The sequence below is a fragment of the Silurus aristotelis genome (assembly GCF_946808225.1).
Source record: "Silurus aristotelis genome assembly, chromosome: 1".
In the NCBI taxonomy this organism is placed as follows: domain Eukaryota; kingdom Metazoa; phylum Chordata; class Actinopteri; order Siluriformes; family Siluridae; genus Silurus; species Silurus aristotelis.
The window spans coordinates 10,677,592-10,697,196 of record NC_139574.1 but is presented as its reverse complement, the minus strand read 5'-3'; the positions used below and the strand labels follow the sequence as shown (position 1 = coordinate 10,697,196).

The 19,605-nt window shown below is 41.0% G+C and overlaps 1 protein-coding gene across 3 annotated transcripts in view; it reads right to left on the bottom strand.

Moving 5' to 3' along the window:
- The window catches only part of nrp1a (neuropilin 1a), a 67,191-nt gene extending 50,983 nt beyond the window's left edge, over positions 1 to 16,208 (bottom strand). The window contains exons 1-3 of one of the 3 annotated variants that reach the window (XM_083545409.1): positions 16,071 to 16,208; positions 14,470 to 14,655; positions 12,155 to 12,335 (exon numbers count right to left, since the gene is read on the bottom strand). In XM_083545409.1, coding sequence (XP_083401535.1) covers positions 12,155 to 12,335; positions 14,470 to 14,536 — 248 coding nt within the window. In that variant the 5' untranslated portion in view covers positions 14,537 to 14,655; positions 16,071 to 16,208. Of the gene's footprint in view, positions 1 to 12,154; positions 12,336 to 14,469; positions 15,356 to 16,070 lie in introns of those variants that run through there. The other 2 variants (XM_083545410.1, XM_083545408.1) reach the window with 2 other exon arrangements.
- Between the last annotated feature and the right edge of the window lie 3,397 nt (positions 16,209 to 19,605).

Below are 19,605 nucleotides of genomic sequence, written 5' to 3'. Positions count from 1 at the left end.
AAATATGATTACACTGGTGGTAATTTCCCGGCTTATGCAACTCTACGGATCACTTAAGCCATTTCCATTGATGGGGGTCAGGTGTAATGTGACCTTATTGAAACAATCTTTCAGGCTAACTCTCTTGTGTTGAGCTGTCAAAAAGCGCACACTTATGCTAAACGTTACGCCTTAAGCATCTATTATGAGTTCAGAATGCCGTGAAGTAATATTTGACAGGCTCTGAAGGACTTGGCATGGCTTTGCTGCATGTATTATAAAAATTTCCAGCTGGAACAAACCCTGAGAAGACAAAGGTTAGCTTTGAAATGCTGGCAAAAGATCTGTCTTTGAATCTGATCTTTTTTTCTTTTGGAAAACCCCAGAGCGGCCATGTCTGCTTTAGATCCACGCTTTCCAGCTACTGCACATGTCATTGATCAAACTCTTGTGTCTACCAAGAAAGTAGAAATTTATCTTGAAATGTCTAAGATTTTTGACAAGGAAGCCTCTTGACATGACATTGCAAGAAACATAGATCGTGTGACAGTGAATACTACCAGAACTTTATTTCACCTTCAGCCTTAATCAATGTAATAGAAATAAGATAAAATTATTAGAATTTATTAATAAATAATAAATAGGCAAAAATTATGGTAAATAATAATTAAATAAAATATCAGGAAAGTAGTTACTCAGTGGTTAAAGCTCTGGGTTACTGATTGGAAGGCCTGGGATTCAATCCACAGTATCGCCAAGCTATCACTCTTGGGGCCCTTGAGCAAGGCCCCTAACCCTCATTGCTTTAGAGGCGCTGTACCATGGTTTACCCTGCATTCTGACCCCAGCATCGCTGGGATATGCAATGTAATAATTTAACTATGCTGTAAAGTATATGTGACAATAATGGACTAAAGTAGCCTAAGTTAAGTAGCTTATTTTCCTATGACATCATGTCCCCATAGTTTCTCTTATATCACAAAACTTGCATAATTCATTCATCATTGACCCTCAATGTGAACAAATGTAAAGTGTGAAATCTGTTACTTCCTGTTACATTATTCCCTTCCAAGCCTCGGTAGTTCTCTCTTTTAAAGTTAATAAGACAAAATGCAGCTAGTCATGTGTGAAAACAAAACAAAACTGTGAGTCCTTGTCCTGTGGACTTTGCTGTCCTACTGACATTTGCAAAGTGCAGTCACTGGATGTCCCATTACAGAATGCCATTTCAATCATTACAGGATTATTCTTTTTTAAATAACCCCAAAAATGATTTTAGATTTATGTTATGTGGATCGTCCATGTGCAAGTCCCTATCAATGGTCTGCTGCCACAAGAAGAATAATACAGTATTAGAACGAGGGCAAAAATGTCAGAGCTGATGTTACAGAACATTTATCAGCATTTTCTGACCAATCTGTCCAAAAGCTCTAAAACACTCGGGTTAGCTCAATAAGGAACTCACAGCTGTCTGTCCCCATGTTACTGTGATGGACATGAAGTGGAGTGATGGGACATCACTGCACCTGGGAGAATGATGCCTGACAGCGTGATTAACTACAGCTATCTCCATCTGCCACTGCACAGGGGACTTCGATGACCAACTCGAACTGCTTTTCAAAAGTTCGAAGGTGTCCTTTGCAATAAGTAACATGCTGGCCGCTCGTTTAAGGTCCACACTGATGTAGTCGGTTGTATTTTTATGCTTTTTAATGTTTTCCCAAGAGATCGCCGGGCTGCATAGCACTTTCCCAATTTCTAAAACCGAGTACAAAGCATTCAGTGGGCAGCCAAAAGAGTGTGTGTGTGCTAAAGAGGGGTGAAGATACTTAAAGTGGTTCCACGCTTATCACAGCCATGTAACTTTAATATTACTCAAGCGAAAAAAAGGCACAGCTGCAGAGAGGCCCAATGGCTCTTCTGGCCTCAAACATATTTTTAGAGCGAGTTTATTTTTTTTCAGCCGCAGCACAGCAGACTGCACCCCATGCCTACATAAACAGCAATTATGATTAGCATTGATGGATTCAGCATGCCTGCTTTCATTACCTACCTAATTACACTTTACAGAGATCCTCCGATTTGCAACAATCATATTAATGAAGTTTAAGTATTAATGGGTAATTATGAGCCTAAATACTGCACAGAAGGACCTTTTCTTAAGAAATGAGTGACACGACAAAGCAGACGAAAAAGGCAGGGATAGACAGAAACGGATTTGCTGAAAGGGTTTCACTCTATAATGTGACGGTACCACAACACTGGCTCTGTCTGTGCTCATTTATATCACATCTATGAAAAAAACATAGAGGATTATCACACTAAATTAATAAAGGAGAGTACTATGGGGGTCAAGAGATAGATTTCCAACCCAGTATTCTAGTGTTCTTTCCTGAAATACAGAAAACCTGCTGCACCACTTTTTAGGAATCACAGATGGAATATTAGACCATAAAGTGCACTCTTTTGCCATTACGTCGCACATTCATACCTTTAAAAAGAGCCTGAACCATTAATTAGCAGCACCGCTGGGGAATAGAACGGCTTTACATTTACATTTAAAAGAAAATACATTTTAGAGAATGAGCACAGAATGGGAGATTTTAAGATCACATTACTTCAAGTGGCTTTGCTGATAGCTACACACACACACACACACACACACACACACACACACACACACAAACACACAAACAGCTGCCAAAGCTCAAGGAAGTCCCGTCATCTACCCCCGAGCAGAACGGGATAAACATCAATCTGTCACTTAAAAGCAGGATATGATGAGAAACGGGACAAGATCAGCTACAGCCTTAACCTGTGTGTTACAGTCCGCCACAACACCACACGCTTTTATACAATAATATTGGATTCATTAGGATTATTAGGATAAAATGTTAGCGTTAGAGATGTGTGTCCACTTGTGAACCCATTTTTTTATAAAAAAAATCAAGCGGTGGGAAATCTGCGTCATGTTTCCAGCATGCTATAAATGACAAAGGGATATTGCTTTCACTATAAATTATGATCGAAAGTTGACTGGAAGTTATCGCAGTTTTTGTTTTAAAATCTTTGTCATTATATTGAAAAAAAGTTATTTATATTGTGGTATATGTAAACAAAATATCCACTATGATTTAGACAATAAATGACATCGACAGTGTCAATACAAGACTTATACAAGCAACTCTAGTCTAGTCTTGTAAGAACTTATTTGGCCTGACATGACATAGAAAAGAAGGGTTATATCCAGGCCATGTACAGAGCTCTAAACAAGGGTGTTGTTGTTGCACTGAAGGCAAATGTAAAACACTATTAGGAAGAGGAAATGCAGGAGATACAGAGGCAGGGATCCCCTTCCCTATGGCAACACCCAGCCCCAGGCTGAACACACAGAGCTTCTCTACAGGCCTACTTGTTTGTGGTCAGAACCTGCTTTCACAGCATGCCAGTGGAGATGTAGACCCAGAGGGAGGGTGATTCAGGAAGCGAAAAAGGGTCAGTAAAACATAATCAAGTCACACTGACCATTCAGCAGCACAGAAAGTATTCAGAGACTTATTAATATAATTGTGTTTAAATGATTGTTTAACTAATTTCAAGAAATGAAAAAAATAAATAAATAAATTGTGAAACTAATTGAGACATCCAGTCCAAAGCTTTGCATAAGTATTCACTCCCATGAACATTTCAATTTTTCTGTGATCATGGATGTAATGATGCGCCACAGGATCTTCAAGTTTGGAATGTCTTTATAAACAAACGCTGATGATGTTTGTTTAGGTATGCTCTAACAAACTCTAGGAGCCTTTAATTGAACACAGTTGGACTCTTTTCTTCTAATTATGTGACTTCTGATGGCACCAGAACTAATTTAAAGGGTTTCATACCAACCTATCCTCTATTTTTTTAATCGTTTGATAATAATTTATAAACTGTATTGATATTTCCCCTTTTTACAGAACTATGTTGTATAACTTGTTGAAATATTATCCCAATTATGTCCATTGTATTTCCAGGATGTAACAATACAGCATGCAGAAATGGTTGTCAATGAAATGCATGATGTTCAGCTACAGATTAAATAAAGAGGCTGTTTCAGATCAAACAAATACAAGACCGTAAAGCCAAGACTATAGACTTTTATGTATCATGTATAACATCCAGGGACAGAGACCCCATAAAAAAGCAAGTAAATAATAACATCATAACATCCATTTATTCTGTGCGCATCCCTGCCCAGTCAGCTCTGAGCACTGGAGTGAATAATGTCAGCGAGAAATAGAGGAGGTCAACCAGAGGTAAGATTCAGGGTGAGGGGAAAGGGGCAAAGAAAGCGAAAGAGAAAACAAGAGGAACAGAAAGAGTGTGTGTTTGGTTAATGAATAAAAACGTAGGGATAACCCTAAGGCTGTGGGTGGGTTGGTGTCCTGTTCCTCTCTGAGCCTACTTTCACTCATTAATTCAGTCACTATTTTCTCACATTTTTTTCATCTCTATACAGAATGGATGGCTATGGGAGGGAGAGGGTGGTGTAAGCGTTTAAACCACATGGCACTTATTCAATTAACAGACGTATACTTGAATGTCTCTTCTTTCATCATGAACCCTCCATCCACACCTCTTCCTCAGGGATCAGTCATTCAGCGAGGGTGGACTGGGGCAGTGTTCTGACTTTGTGACTTTGACCGGGTCACTATCATAACTTACAAGCACAGGATAGTGTCAGGCCTAATTCCGGGGCCCAGGGCATAATGACCTACACCCACACACACACACACACACACACACACACACACACACACACACACACACACAAACATGCATACGTGCAAAAGACCAATGGCTTAAGAAGACTATACCAAATGACATAATCTCGCTTGTTAACATGACACACTCTTTTTCAAACATTTTTGTTTTTGAAATCATTTTAAATAATTTAACTCCATTCACATTTAAAAATTAATCCCCGAGTTGATTTCCACATCAAAGCAGAATGTTGAGGACAACACAACAAAGTCCGTTGGACCATCACAAATGATATGGTGAGAAGTGGGGTTCTTTGATAATCTACTATTAAAGTGTACTGCGTGAAGCAAAAGACTACTACTGCAACTAAATATATTCTTACAAAGATCAAATGTCTAATGAGGCAAAGAGATGCATAAAGAGACGGACCTACACCTTACTTTTCCACCCTCCGTTAAATAAAACTCAACATCCTTAAAAAATAAAACCCTAGTATGTAAACATGCGTTTACATAACGTTTCCTTTAGAAGTTTGATTATTTGACACTAAGAAAGGAAGAGAGAACAATGGGCAATGTTAAATTAGAATTTTTTGTTTTCAGTGTCCAGTGCTGTGAATAATAGGCTTTTTTTTTTCATTTTCTCTGTGTTATTCTTCTTTCCTCTCTATTTTCAGTATCCAGTATGAGGAATTCATCCAGGCTTGGAATGATAGTGAAGTGCAGCCTTGCTGAGTGTGTCAGGTGCCAAGAGCTGCTTCATATCCGCTGCAACTGGTGTGCTCTGCTCAATGTGTGAATGTGTGTGTGCAAAAAAAAAAATAATATATATATATATATATATATATATATATATATATATATATACACACACACACACACACACACACACACACACACACACACACACACACACACACACACACATACATCATTCATACATACATACATACATACAGAATATACGTGTGTGGCTCGATAAGACGCCATTTAATCAATGGGCTGGTGCCAAACCTGGTGCCAAATTTTGGAGGGCAAAACGACCTATTGTATTTCCAATCCCTCATGTGCTTTGCCAACTTGGAGGCTTCGCGAGTGCTAATGAGTGTAGCCTTCTCAGCAGGACTGGCAGATGTACCAGAGAAGAGAAAAGAAGCGGAAAAAAGACAAGAAGAGCCGTGATATGAGAACACTAGCATCCCACCTTGGGGCTTGACTTTCAGTGTGGCTTCATTTTTACCCTTTGCTCACAGCCACCCCCTCCCAATGAAAAAAAAAAGAGTGAGCGCTGAAAGAAAAGAGCAAATTAAGTGTTTGAGAGGTCTGAGCAAAGAGCCTATATAGAGACTTCATCAGATGGACCCTTAGAAACATCCATCACTGTCTGTCGAGGGTTGTCAGACTCAACCGCTGAATGTGGGAGGGGAAAAATAAAGATGGACAGCCCAAGCGAAGGATAGGTGAAAATACGGTTGCACACAGAGAAAGGTAAGTGAAAGTCCTTCTATATCAAAAATAAAGCACTACATACATTTTTGTCTTCAAGACCTTTCTCTATCCCATTGTGAACCTGAAAACACAAGCCAAATATTGGTCTTGATATGGTAATCGCATTACTGAACCTCATCAATCAAACCCAAAGGGTCTTTTGCAATCCTGACGGCAAACTAAACATGACGTGATAGCACTCCTATAGGCCAACATCAATTAACGTCCGACACATAGAGCCCCTCTGACCTAGTGTAGGGGTGAAGAAGCATTAAGCACTAGGGAGCTCTGGGTCTTCTTAGTCAGCTTCAATGACTCAACGCTTCATGCATCGTAATTACACCTCATTAATTTTTCGTCTGGAGTCATCCTCGCCAAGAGACCAACTAAAAATTTGCGCATAGAGATGGATGGCAGAAGGAAAAACCTGTTGCTAATAAACCTACATGCTATCAAGATGAGCTCAGAGGCTTTGCTTCTTGAACAGGACATAGAATTAAATTACAGGTTTAACATCGATATCCCTTGTTATCTCAAAAGCAGGAAGAACAAGTAAGGCCTAGATTGAGCTGAGGGATTAGTTGTTCTTTAATCATGTAAATTTGCAACGCTCATTTTTTTTTTTGATGAGCCAGCAAGGGATTGAAAATCGAATAAGCAGCAGGAATCACTAAGTTTGAATAGCTTAAGTCTGGGACACGGAATGTCCGACTCGTTTTTGGCGGAAACTTTAGAGAACTGAGTAGTGTAAGCCAAAACTCTCCTTTAAAAAGCTCCCCACGTTCTTTAAATATTTTATTCCTGAATTTTTATAATATTTCTGAAAAACTTCAGGAATGAGATTTATGAGTTTTAACAGAGCTGGGAAGGGGAACGTGGAGTCGCATCATATTTTATAAACGACTGTTATTCTTTTCATCCTCGTGAATTCATCACGCTCGTTTCTCCGTCACACCCTAAATGCACAACGGTCTGTTTTTCCACTCCTCCTTTCTCACTTTCTTTGTTTTGTCTTTATTTCTAATATGCATACTAATAACCAGGACTTTGGCTGCTGTGTTTTTTCTCACCCACCCCGCCCCCGGCACATTTCGCAGCCACACCCTCCCCTTTTCACTTTTCCTTAAATATTCCATTGAACACTTTTCACTCTTTCTTATCCGCACCTCCCATGCCTCTTTCCTCTTTTCAAGCTCTCGGATCCGCTCACGCTGAGCAGCGAAATGGCAAGAGGGAGAGAGAGAGGCGCACATGAATCAAGCCTGACAGAGCAGCAGGGAGGACGGCAGATGTCGCAGACAGAGAGCACTTTTCAATCAGCCTGTCCTTCCGACACGCAGCCAAGGTGAACCACTTCACTGCTAGCTACCCCAGTCCAAACACACACACACACACACACACACACACACACACACACACACACACACACACACACACACACACAGAGTGCACTTTAATCCTTTTCATTAACCAGAGGACTTTGTCCTACTTGGAGGGGAGCTGTGTAAGGAGAAAAGGAGGGCAGGGGGAAAAGGAAGAGAGACAGAATGTGGCCTATTCACTTTATCGAAACACATGACTTTAAAACAGAACCGCAATTATTCTGCGGATTTCCCCTCTTCAGCTGTGTTGTGTGCATGAGTGAGCGTATGTGTGCTCTCATAAATCTGATTTGGGACCAATAACGAAAAAGACATAGCTATAGCGAGCGCCTTTGCCAACCGCCCACCGCCTAATAATTTGCTTTCACCCCGCTGCACAATCGAATTTAGCCGACCAACACTTCAGCTTCACGCTGCGTGCTCGCTGTTATAGGAACAAACAACTGTAGCATGTCTTCAGGAGGCTGCATTCAAACCTTCTGCCTGTTTTAGTTCCCTAAAACAAGGCGAAAGCTGCTCTCCCCGTCCCACCAGCTGCTCTGAAACAGACGCAGCGCAATCCTTCCTGCGTTTGATCCCACAGCTTCCCTGATACTCTACACAGCTTACGCTTGTTAACCCGAGCTAGAAGTATCAGAAACAATTGCTGTCAGCCCAGTCCTCCTCCGTGGGCCTGAGGTCAGAGCATTCCCTGTATTTAAAAAAAAATAAAGCCCAGTCAGCGCAGGATGAAAGAGACACACTGCATTCCTGTCTTCTTTAGTTCTACCACCGTGACAACCACTTATGAACGAGCACGCTGTCCAGATTGCTCTCGGTTGCGCAAGAGCGTGAAAGAGTTGAGAAAGCGAGTTCTGGCAACACGGCAGGGGTTTTAAGGCTGTCAAAGATTAAGATCTAAAGCATTTAATGATTTAAACACTATAATAGGTTTGCACATATACACTGCTATCATCATATTGCTCAGGTCTATGTAACATGGTCGTGTGGGACATGTCTGGGTGGAAAATAAATAAATTTAATTAAATTATTAAATTGAAAAAGCAAGTTTATTCCTTCATGCTAAGGGGTAAGGCAGAGGCTTGGTTTCGATCAGGCAAGGACAAGACTTCGGATGTATCCCTATCATGTCATTAAGAATCGAAGTTTTTTCACAGAGCTATGAGAATTGTTGCAGAGCCTGAAGGAGCTTTTCTTTGACACACATGCAAACAAAACTCTATACGCATTTCTTCCAACTGATTCCCATCCACAGCGGGAGGTTTGTAGCCTACAGCAACCTGTGGCCTATGTTTCATTTAAATTCATCTCCCTACATTATCCAGGGCTCTGTAAATCAAAGCCGTGCCACATCCCAGCCTCCTCTCCATCAGCCAAGTGGCAGGATGTGTGTTGTGTGTGAGCCGAGTGGAGGGCGTTTGCTTTGCCAGCGGGGTGTGTGCTGCTCTGTGGGCTGAACCAGCAGGACAGCGTAGAAGCCAAGGCCCTGTTACAGAGAAAAGACTGCGCTTCAGAGTGTTAGGTTTCTGCTGAGCAACAGGGGGTCTCAGGAACTTCAGAAACACTAAGAGGAAAGGAGACATTTAATGACTTCTTCTACAATGGGCTGTTCTAAAGCGTGCATTCCCTGAATATTACTCACCCCCGCCCAGCACCCACATGGACACACACTCACAAAGCTCAACTGCCAGTTGGAAAAATCCAGATTTTTAGACATGTTCTGCTGCATACGCTACTTTCGTTCCTGATTCGTTCCCCTTCTTTCATTCATCTCTCTCTAATTGTGTCCCCTCATTTCTTAAAAGCAGGTGCCTGAAAGTGCAAACAGAACATGTCAAAATTGCAGCTGGTCAGCAAATCTGCACACATCAGTGATCCATGACGTGTCTTGCGTGAACCTGGAGAATACTGCTTTTGACACGACAGACACAAAAACAAGATACAACCATGCAGCGTGCCAAGAGCCAAGCCTCAGAGACACTCGACCAGCTTTAATAGACCTGCTGTGCTTGCCAAGAGCTATTTCTCAGCCTGATACTGAAGGTCCCAGTCTGACAGAACCAGCAAAGCTGTCTCACATCTCCCATGGGCGTTCGAGTGAAAGCTTTGCATTCAAACCGCGTCCTTCTGGAGTCCGCAAGTGTATGTGTGTGTGTGTGTGTGTGTGTGTGTGTGTGTGTGTGTGTGTGTGTGTGTGTGTGTGTGTGTTGGTTGGGGAGGTCGTCAGACAAAATTGTTGCAGTAGAATTGGCTTAAAATCGGCAGGTCTGAACACATGCATAAACCCCCCCAGAGGAGACTAAGAGGAAACCTGCTCACTCAGGCAGGCATGTGGGTGGCAGCTCACCGCTGTGAAAAGACTACAGTTCAAATATTTGTCTCTATGGATCAGCTTTCTCCACAAACTTCATGGGTGTGCATGTTCTTAGAAAAGACAAGGAATACAAACATGAAAAAAAGAACGATCCATCTTCGAGAGCCACTTAAGTGCTTATCTTTTTGACGGAGTGCACTCTGGGTCTCTCTCTCTCTCTCTCTCTCTCTCTCTCTCTCTCTCTCTCTCTCTCTCTCTCTCTCTCTCTCTCTCTCACTTTGTCTTACGCACAGGTTTTATCACTGGTTCTACAGCTTTTCTTGTTTGCTTTGTTGATAGTGGACATATCATGAACACCAGGAACATGTGTGTTCCATATGCTGCTAATTACATCACTGCAACAACTCACTCTATAGCTTCCATCTGATAAGAAATCCATTTTGGACATCAACGGTTTCCGTCATGCGAGGTCTCGTAATGTGTGTTCAGCTGAAAGCAAAAGTCAAGAAAACAATCCCTAATCTGCAGACACCAGACCCACCAAACAGATGCCCATCTCTACTTGAAATTGCATTAGTGAAAAAATAGATGTCTCCATCTGTGGCTCTCCTAAGTGGGAAAAGACACTAATTTGCAATTCCCTTTCTACTTAGAAGGTGAGATCGTCCAAGCAGAACTGAAACCCAACTAAACTTTGGCCTTTCATCTTGCAAATCAACTATAAGACCACAGATGTTTAGAAAATGGTGAAAGATGCACAGTTGGCGAGATGTTCTTCAAAACGACAGGGTGTAAGCTAATTACATTTCACAGACCTCATTCCAACGATATTCTTTAATACTACGGTTTACATGCCACGACTGAACAAATGACTAAGAAAACACTATGCCTTTCTCTAAATGTAATGAGGGCGCTCGGTGAAAGGGCATGTACAGCTAGCGATAACATCCACTCACAGAAAAAATGGAGTAACAAACAAATTAATGTACAACAGTTTTAGGCAAGGGTGTATACAAGTAGCAAATTTGATCAAGCATAAATATCAGTAATGGCTTATTGTAGACTGCATGGAATTGCTCAAGGCTGCTGTCTAAAATCTTTTCCAAACTGAGAACAGAATGCATTTTTTTTCCACTTACTGCCTCCAGCACTGTTTCTTTTACTCAGCATATTCAAACAGAGGAAACTCATTCTTGGATAATTTCATTAGGCAGCTTAGGGGAGCATTGTCTCTTGACCATGTGTCCTTTTTCACTCCAATCTATACAAGAAGCTCACATTTAAAAGACTGTCTGTGTGTGTGTGTGTGTGTGTGTGTGTGTGTGTGTGTGTGTGTGTGTGTGTGTGTGTGTCTCTGGGTAGGGAAACATGACCCCAGAGAAGAAACGATCCCCTTTTGAACAGACAACCCTGGGTCATCAGAAGCTGTAAATCTCTGTAGGTTCAGGGCTGTAAAAAGGTAACGATTCTGATAAAGGGTGCCATTAATACAAGGTTTTCTGTGGACACAAAAGGCTTAGAGCGGAAGACTATCTGGGTGGAGAGGACGGTGCAACAGAGACAAGCACATGGTGACAGTCCTCAAATGCCACTCTCCAGTCGAACCCTCTGGCTCAAACAAAGGAAGCAAAGGAGAAGAGAGTGAGAGAAAGCAAGATTTACGGAGTGACAGAGCGGCACGCCTAAGCAAAGACTACAGCGTGACTCTCGCGTTACTGATAGCGTTCAGCTCTCTTTAGTCACACAAGCACTTCATCAAGATGCAATTGGCGCTTGGAAAAAAAAAAAAGAACGTTTTTTTTTTATAAAGCAGTGTTTTCTTTCTTTCTTTCTTTCTTTCTTTCTTTCTTTCTTTCTTTCTTTCTTTCTTTCTTTCTTTCTTTCTTTCTTTCTTTCTTTCTTTCTTTATCTTTGCTAAATTGCTCGGCAAAAACAAACAGCATTTCATAGCTGCAAAAAATCATTGAACTTGTATAAGAGCAGAGTAAAAGCACTTATCCGAGACTTCATCACAGATCGACAGCATTAAATCCATCCAAAACTAATATGCACCACTCATCTACTGAACACACAGCAGCCAAAATCAATAAGCCAGGAAACACTTTAGTGTATAGAGCAGCCACGGGGCCGTGAGGAGAAGCGGTCGCTAGGTGGCGCCCTTTCACTGCGCAAATATACACACATGCGAGCAGGCGGAGGCGCACGAGCGCAAGCACACACACACACACACACACAAACACACTCACTTGCACTCGCGGTCCTCCAGGTCGAAGTGAGGGTTGAAGTTGATGAGGATGCGCTGGTGCGGTGCTGGAGCTGAGATCACCCACACACACCTCTGCGACGGCAGGTATGAGGCTGGGTAGCCCGGGGAGGTCAGGTAGCTGGCACTGGTGATCCGGATGTTTCCCCCACATTGGTCTAAAACTGAGAAACACGGTGAAAAGTCGACACAATACCCAACACGTGGAGGAAACCGAAATCGACTAATAAAATCAGTAGGAACAGTTAATAGAAGAGAAAAGCGCTCTTTCGTTAATGATCCAAATAGTACAAATGCATTTCAGCATACAAACAAACAAACATAAACAAGGTCAAATAAAACAACACTTTTTTTTTATATCATAAATACGTCTCCACTTCAAGTGACGAGAAACACTTTTAGTGTTTTAATCTATTTTATTTCTTGTTTGTGGTTTTTTTCCCACTGTTTGAATGAACAAGGCCACACATAATTCTTAAAAACATCTGCAAAACCAAAGCAGATGTTTAAGAAAAACGACAGCTACCAAACATATATATATATATATATATATATATATATATATATATATATATATATATATATATATATATATATATATATATATATATATATATAAAATATACAATACATTGTAAATATGGAGCGTATGCTTTATTTTTATTATTATTATTATTATTATTATTATTATTATTATTATTATTATTATTATTATTATTATTATTATTATTATTATCCTGTATATCTTTCCCTGTTAGATTACATTTGGACAAATTTTTATTGTATTTCTGTTCACTTTGTCTTTTTCACTTGGAGATAAAATGAACTAGAATAACTTTTAGCAAGCTGAAGATGAACTAACAGGATCCTACAGTCTGTAATGCGGGATTTTCAACCAGAAATAACTAATAATCCATCTAACTACACGGAATTTGTTGTTTGTTCGGTCGTTTCTGTTACTACTAAACTACTAAGTAGTGACTAGAAGTAATCAAAAAATTTTTTTTTGCAAAACAGAACAACAAAAAAGTCCCCGAGTCTGTGTGAGAAACATATATATACATTACAATTTGTGGAAATGTTCATTGGACGTGAAAGGAAGAAGCTGCGATGGAATTATGGTTAAGGATTTAGAGTAGTTTTAAGATTAGACGCTGTGAAGCTGCTTTAGGGGACAATGTCTATTGTTAAAAGAAACACAAATAACGCTGACGTTGAATTAAATTTACGGTTTATAACTGATCACAGAACAGATCCCGGTGTTTATGTCTGTTCACAGGATTCAAAACTGATCACTGTGTTTGGAACAGATCCCAGTGTTTATGTCTGATCACAGGATTCAGAACTGATCACGGTGTTCAGAACAGATCCCAGTGTTTACGTCTGATCACAGGATACAAAATTGATCTCGGTGTTCGGAACAGATCCCGGTGTTTATGTCTGATCACAGGATTCAAAATTGATCACGGTGTTCAGAACAGATCACGGGGTTCCCCGACTTATCATGATGAAAAAAAAAAATCACGGGTTTAGAACAGATCAAAGTTTTCAGAACAGATCCTGTGTTAATTGCTGATCCGTGTGTTCTGATCACGGTATTAAAAACTGATCACGGTGTTTATAGCTGATCTTGTTTTTTGTAAAACTGGTCACAGGGCTTTAGAACAGATCATTGTTTAAAACTGATCACGAGGTTTATAGCTGATCTCGGTGTTTATAACTGATCTCGGTGTTTATAACTGATCTTGGTGTTTATAACTGATCTCGGTGTTTATAAGTGATCTCGGTGTTTATAACCGATGTCGGTGTTCATAGCTGATCACAAAGTTAAAAAACTAATCACGGGGTTCAAAGCTGTTCTCCGTGTTTATAACTGATCTTGGTGTTTATAACTGATCTTGGTGTTTATAACTGATCTCGTGTTTATAAGTGATCTCGGTGTTTATAACCGATCTCGGTGTTCATAGCTGATCACAAAGTTAAAAAACTAATCACGGGGTTCAAAACTGATCTCGGTGTTTATAACCGATCGCTGAGTTTGTATCTAATCAGAAGATCTAAAACCTCCTGAACCTCAAGCTCGATTTTGCGCGCTCGCTGTTTTTAAGATGCGCCTGATGGAGGAATATATTTAATGAAAGTTGGGCAGTGTGTCGGACAGGTGAGCAGCTCCGATCCTTCTCTTAAAAAAACACACCTTTCTTCAACATCCCGCAGTTTTCACAGTCTAATCCCTCGAAATCCTCCATAACCCAAACACTGCGCATAAATAAACACGCATGATCGGGTGTCACTTACCAGGCTTGATGGCTCTTGCTTTGACAAAGATTCCCGTTAAGAGGATCAGCGCTAATCCAACATGCATCCTCGCGTCCTTGTGGTTGTTTTTGGAAATAATGAAGAAAGAAAAACACTTACAAAAAAAAATGCAAGTAAGAAGAATCCTCTGTGATTAAAAAAAAATCCGCTCGCTGGAGCGTCGTTCTGATGGAAGGAAAAAAAAAGAAATTTAAATAAAATAATAATAAAAAAATAATAATAATAATAATGCAGGAGAAGCGGATTGAGGAGCCAGACAGGAGACAGGGCGCCCGGCGCGCGTGCGTTCAGCTCCGGTTTCCTGCGCTGTCGAGCCGGCGCGCGCCTCTCTCCCTTTCCCGACTTGCCATTTCCTTCAGCAGAGAGAAACGAGAGCCTGTTCAACAACAGCACACACGGCGACCTCTCCAATGATGAGCGTAAATCCCCCGTTCACAGATAGAGAGAGAGAGAGAAAGAAAGAGAGAGAAGGAAAAAGTGCGCGCACCCGGTCGACGCCTGTGAAAGCGGGTTCGAAATGCGTCCGGACGATGCGAGAACCTCCGCGCGCTATACACCCAGTCCTTAACTATCTGACCAGAGGCGAGCTAGTGACACACACATCTGGCACACTGCACTGCAATGACAGCGTCTTAAAGCCGACTGATACACACACACACACACACACACACACACACACACACACACACACACACAAGACACAAGACACACATACTCACATATACACACACCCCTTCTAAACTGCAGTCGCTTTTCTTCTGCCCTCGCCCTGCTGCTCGGATCTGGGCATTCTCATTGGTTTCATTAGAAATATGCAAAGCCCACCCTTATGGATCCCCCCTTCCCATCTCTCTCTCTCTCTCTCTCTCTCTCTCTTTCTCTCTCTCTCTCTCTCTCTCTCTCTCTCTCTCTCTCTCTCTCTGTGAGTGTGTGTGTGTGTGTGTGTGTGTGTGTGTGTGTGTGTGTGTGTGTGTATACACGGACTATATAAGACAGTGCCCGGCTGCCTTGCCTATCACTATGGTGTATAGAGAGGATAAGAAAGAAATTTCACTCCAATCACAACTAAGTGATGCTGTGAATCCTAGACGCATTTTTCACTCGCACTCCAGATCCTCCTGCATGCATTCTACGCAAAAGTGCCTGTGAAATGCAGCTACATGGTTAAATTTTATGCATCGAGTGAACAAAATCCTTTCCACCCTTTTCCATCTTCACAGAGCCACAAGTCGTCGTTTTCTCGTTTTCTGATGCGCTATTTGGAATTTACGCACGGAGACGCTGGTATTTTTAGACAAGCGCAACAGACCTAGATTCTCCTCGACACTCCTCTAGGTGAGGGCTTTCCTAAAATACCAACTGTGGACAAAAAGGGACGATGTACGACAATACACGCGCACGCACACATACCGTCGTGTTGGAGGGGTTTATATGCTGGTGTATGAGAAGAACATAAAGAGCTGGAGCACTAACAGAGAACGCGTCCATCCACAATCACGGCAAACCGGTGTTATTTCCTACCTCACTACCCGGTATTATCCGACAGCCCATTCATTTGCAGTAAATCAATAACAACTTGCCTTTGCTATATCCTTAAAAATCCCATAAATGTGGTCCTCTGATCGCAGGAGCTAAATCCCAGGAAAGCGCTTCCATCCGCTCCAAAAACCCAGCAAACACAACACTCAGCAGATCTCTGGGTCCGAGTCGGTGTTTATAAGCTTGTCATGTCCCTGTGACTGACTCTCTCTTACACACACACACACACACACACACACACACACACACACACACACACACACACACACACACACACACACACACACACACTGTTTTTATAAACACAGAGAGATAGAAGACATGGGCTACGTCCAAGTCCTGCTCGTGCCAAAAGAGTAGAATACACCAACATCATCACAGGTGACCATAATCATAATTACCACAGGTGGCGTAATGCGTTCAGTTCAGTTTTGTCTGTAGAGCGCTTTTAACCACAGACATTCTCCCAAGCAGAAAAATGAAATAGGTTCTAAAATATGAATTTATACATTAGTACATATTAATGTATCCCTATTGAACAAGCCAGTGGTAAAAGTGCAAGAAGAAATTCCCTGACATGGAACCAGACTCAAAAGGGAACCCATCCTTATCTGGGTGGCACTGAATGTCCACCCGGATGAAGGTAAGTATGTTCCTGATATTCACTACAAAATCTCTTCTAATTGTTTATACATCCATACATAATCCATGAGATTATTTACTACATAAGTCTGCACAGAAGTAGCCTGGATCCACAGGAAAAGTTGGTTCAACAAGACCTGCTTATTAACTTCAGATATGAATAGACTGTAGGCTACTTCATGGAAATGGCATGAACATTCTCACATGATGTACTGTCATAAACAAAAAGATTTCTTCAGTAGGTGGATTTCCTTTTATGGTTTAATAAAAAAAAAAAAGGCTTAAAGAAACAGTTCTAGTTTAGAAGCCTTTGAAATGGGGAAACACTTGTATAGACCTTTAAGTGCTTCCTATTGTGACAGCCGTAGAGCCATTCATCGTTTTATATGGAGTATGCAGGTTGTTCTCACTGCACAATGCATAGTTTCCTATGTGAAAATTCTGACCCCAGTTTTGACCTTTTTGTTCAATCATTTAACCACAACTTTATTGCTTCATTCTCCAGGAGTTATTTATTACTTTTTGCAAGCACTCTAAAATGTATATAATTCAAGAAATTCATATCTGTGTTTGGCTACTGTCTATAAGTGTTCTTTATTTACAATTGTAATCATGTAAATTGCTATAATTTAGATTTTGTTGAGCTGTAAATGTTATTGCATAACTCAAAGAGTGCTGAAATATATTTTCCATCAATCTCAGCACATCAGAAAGTCCTAATCACTTTTACTTGTCACTCCTTTCACCCATTTTTAACAGCCTTAATTTCTAAGCAGCTCTGTGTCTAGAGTATATTTTGCCCTGTAGCTCAGATTCTTGCTCATTGTTTTAAGTGTCTGTTTGGTTGCATTGTCAAATAATATAAATCTGCCATTACATCCACCGATGCTGACTCCCTGACCATCTCTGATGCAAATTTTGAGTATTTTTGGTATTTGCTAGCTGGAATGTCAAAATTTTGACATCCCAAATCTCGAAACACCTAGAGGGAACCTTATAATACAAGCAACTTGAAATATACAGAACAGAATCACGAGGCAACACAGACAAACTGTAGAACTGCCATCACTGGTAGACACAGCAGATATAGACATAGTTGTTTCCACCGTCTATCTGCTCCCATTCTGTGCCATGATGAGACAGTTTAACACAAAAAGTCACATACTGCACTCTATCTCAAATAGCTCAAGCAGTGCCATTTTAAGACCTGAATGATGTGGGACATGAAAAAAGTGTGTAAAACGCAACACTTTTTTGCACTTGTGATCTGTAACAGAAGATACAGAGCATTTCGTTTGAATTTTTGCTAATCTGTCAATGGGCAAAGCTCACAGCTAAAGAGGAAAGAGTTTACACAACACTGTTTATTCCTACATTACCTGTTTGTGTTGATCATCATATATGAACTAACTGTCAGCCAATTTCCTAGAAACAGCACAAGCTGTATTTTTTTTTTTGGTGTGTTTACATGGATTTGACTGTCTAAAATAATGTAAGTCATGACAGGAACTTGTTTCCCAGATGTTCCACAATGTTACCTGTAACTTTAAATGGATAAAATGCACATGCTGTTCTTTAATACATACATCATTGTCAGTGTTGAAAAATGCAGTGGTAAAAGAGGAATTAAGCAATTCATGACACCCCTGGAGTGGGTTGGTGGCGCTGTAATACATCTATACAGGTATGTATTTTGTCATTCTGGAAAATCATATGGTGTTCATCTATATAGAAATTGTCTATATTCCAAAACATGCATAAGCGCACTGAACTTTTGTACGAGATAATAATTAACTAGTAAAGCGCACGGTTGTGCAATTATAACGCAACAATGGTTAAGTTTAGAAAGATACAGAATGTCCTAAAAACTGAGAGAACACCTAAAAGTAATTATTTGTTGCCAGCTGCAAACAGGTACATTGACCTGAATGGTGACTTCTTCTAAACCTTAATAGCCTGAAGACGCACACTGAGGAGCGCCAGGCGCGTTTCCAACAACAAACCCACCTTCCCGGCTGACAGCTGCCACATCGTCACGCAGTAGATCAGACAGACCAGGGGCAGAAGTGTAATTAAAGACTGCTCAATGTTCAGACACGTATTTGCCAACTGTCTTCCCAATATTTGTCAACGGTCAAACAATGAGTCATGATTGACAAATCGATTCAGACAGGATCCTTAGTCACAAGCAGTATGCAAATCCCATCAGTCCTGCACGTAATAAACCACTTTCAGCCGAGTTGATTAAGTTCTTTGAGGCTAGAGTAAGCAAAGCTTGAGAGAGAGAGAGAGAGAGTGAGAGAGAGAGAGAGAGAGAGAGAGAGAGAGGGAAAAAAAAGAATAGTGAGCTTTGCCGCGCGCATTCTTTGCGCCAAGCAATGCCCAAGACTCCCCCGACCCCACAATGCAATGCATATCAATGCAAAAACACCTCAACAGGCTCGACATACCGATTACCCATGGCTTATTGTGCAGCACTATTGTGTATAAGCGACTATTGTGCAATGCACAGACATCTAAACCTCCTCCTGCAGAGCTGTGATTGTCCTCTATAGTTTAGCTCCAACCTGCATCTATCTCGTGCACCTGATTCAGCGTGCTGAACCACTCTAATTATGTTTTAGATTACAGGTTGGAGGTAAACCGAGGGAAACAGACTCTCAGTGCTGTGCGGTTTACCAGCAGTTCAGCCTGGGCATCGGCACGAGCACGGGCACGCGCGCTGCTCTCGCCTCTAGGGGTCCTTCGAGTAGAGAAAGGGGGGATGCGGTAAAGGATTCTCCTGCTTTTGGGTTTGATTTTTGAATGTCCACCATGTAGTCCTTTTTCTATATATTATAAATCGGTTGTGCACTGCTTACAGAAATAGGATGCCTTCTGACAGTGAGAAGCATGAATCTTTACAGGTTTTTGTCTATTTGTTCTATTCCTTTT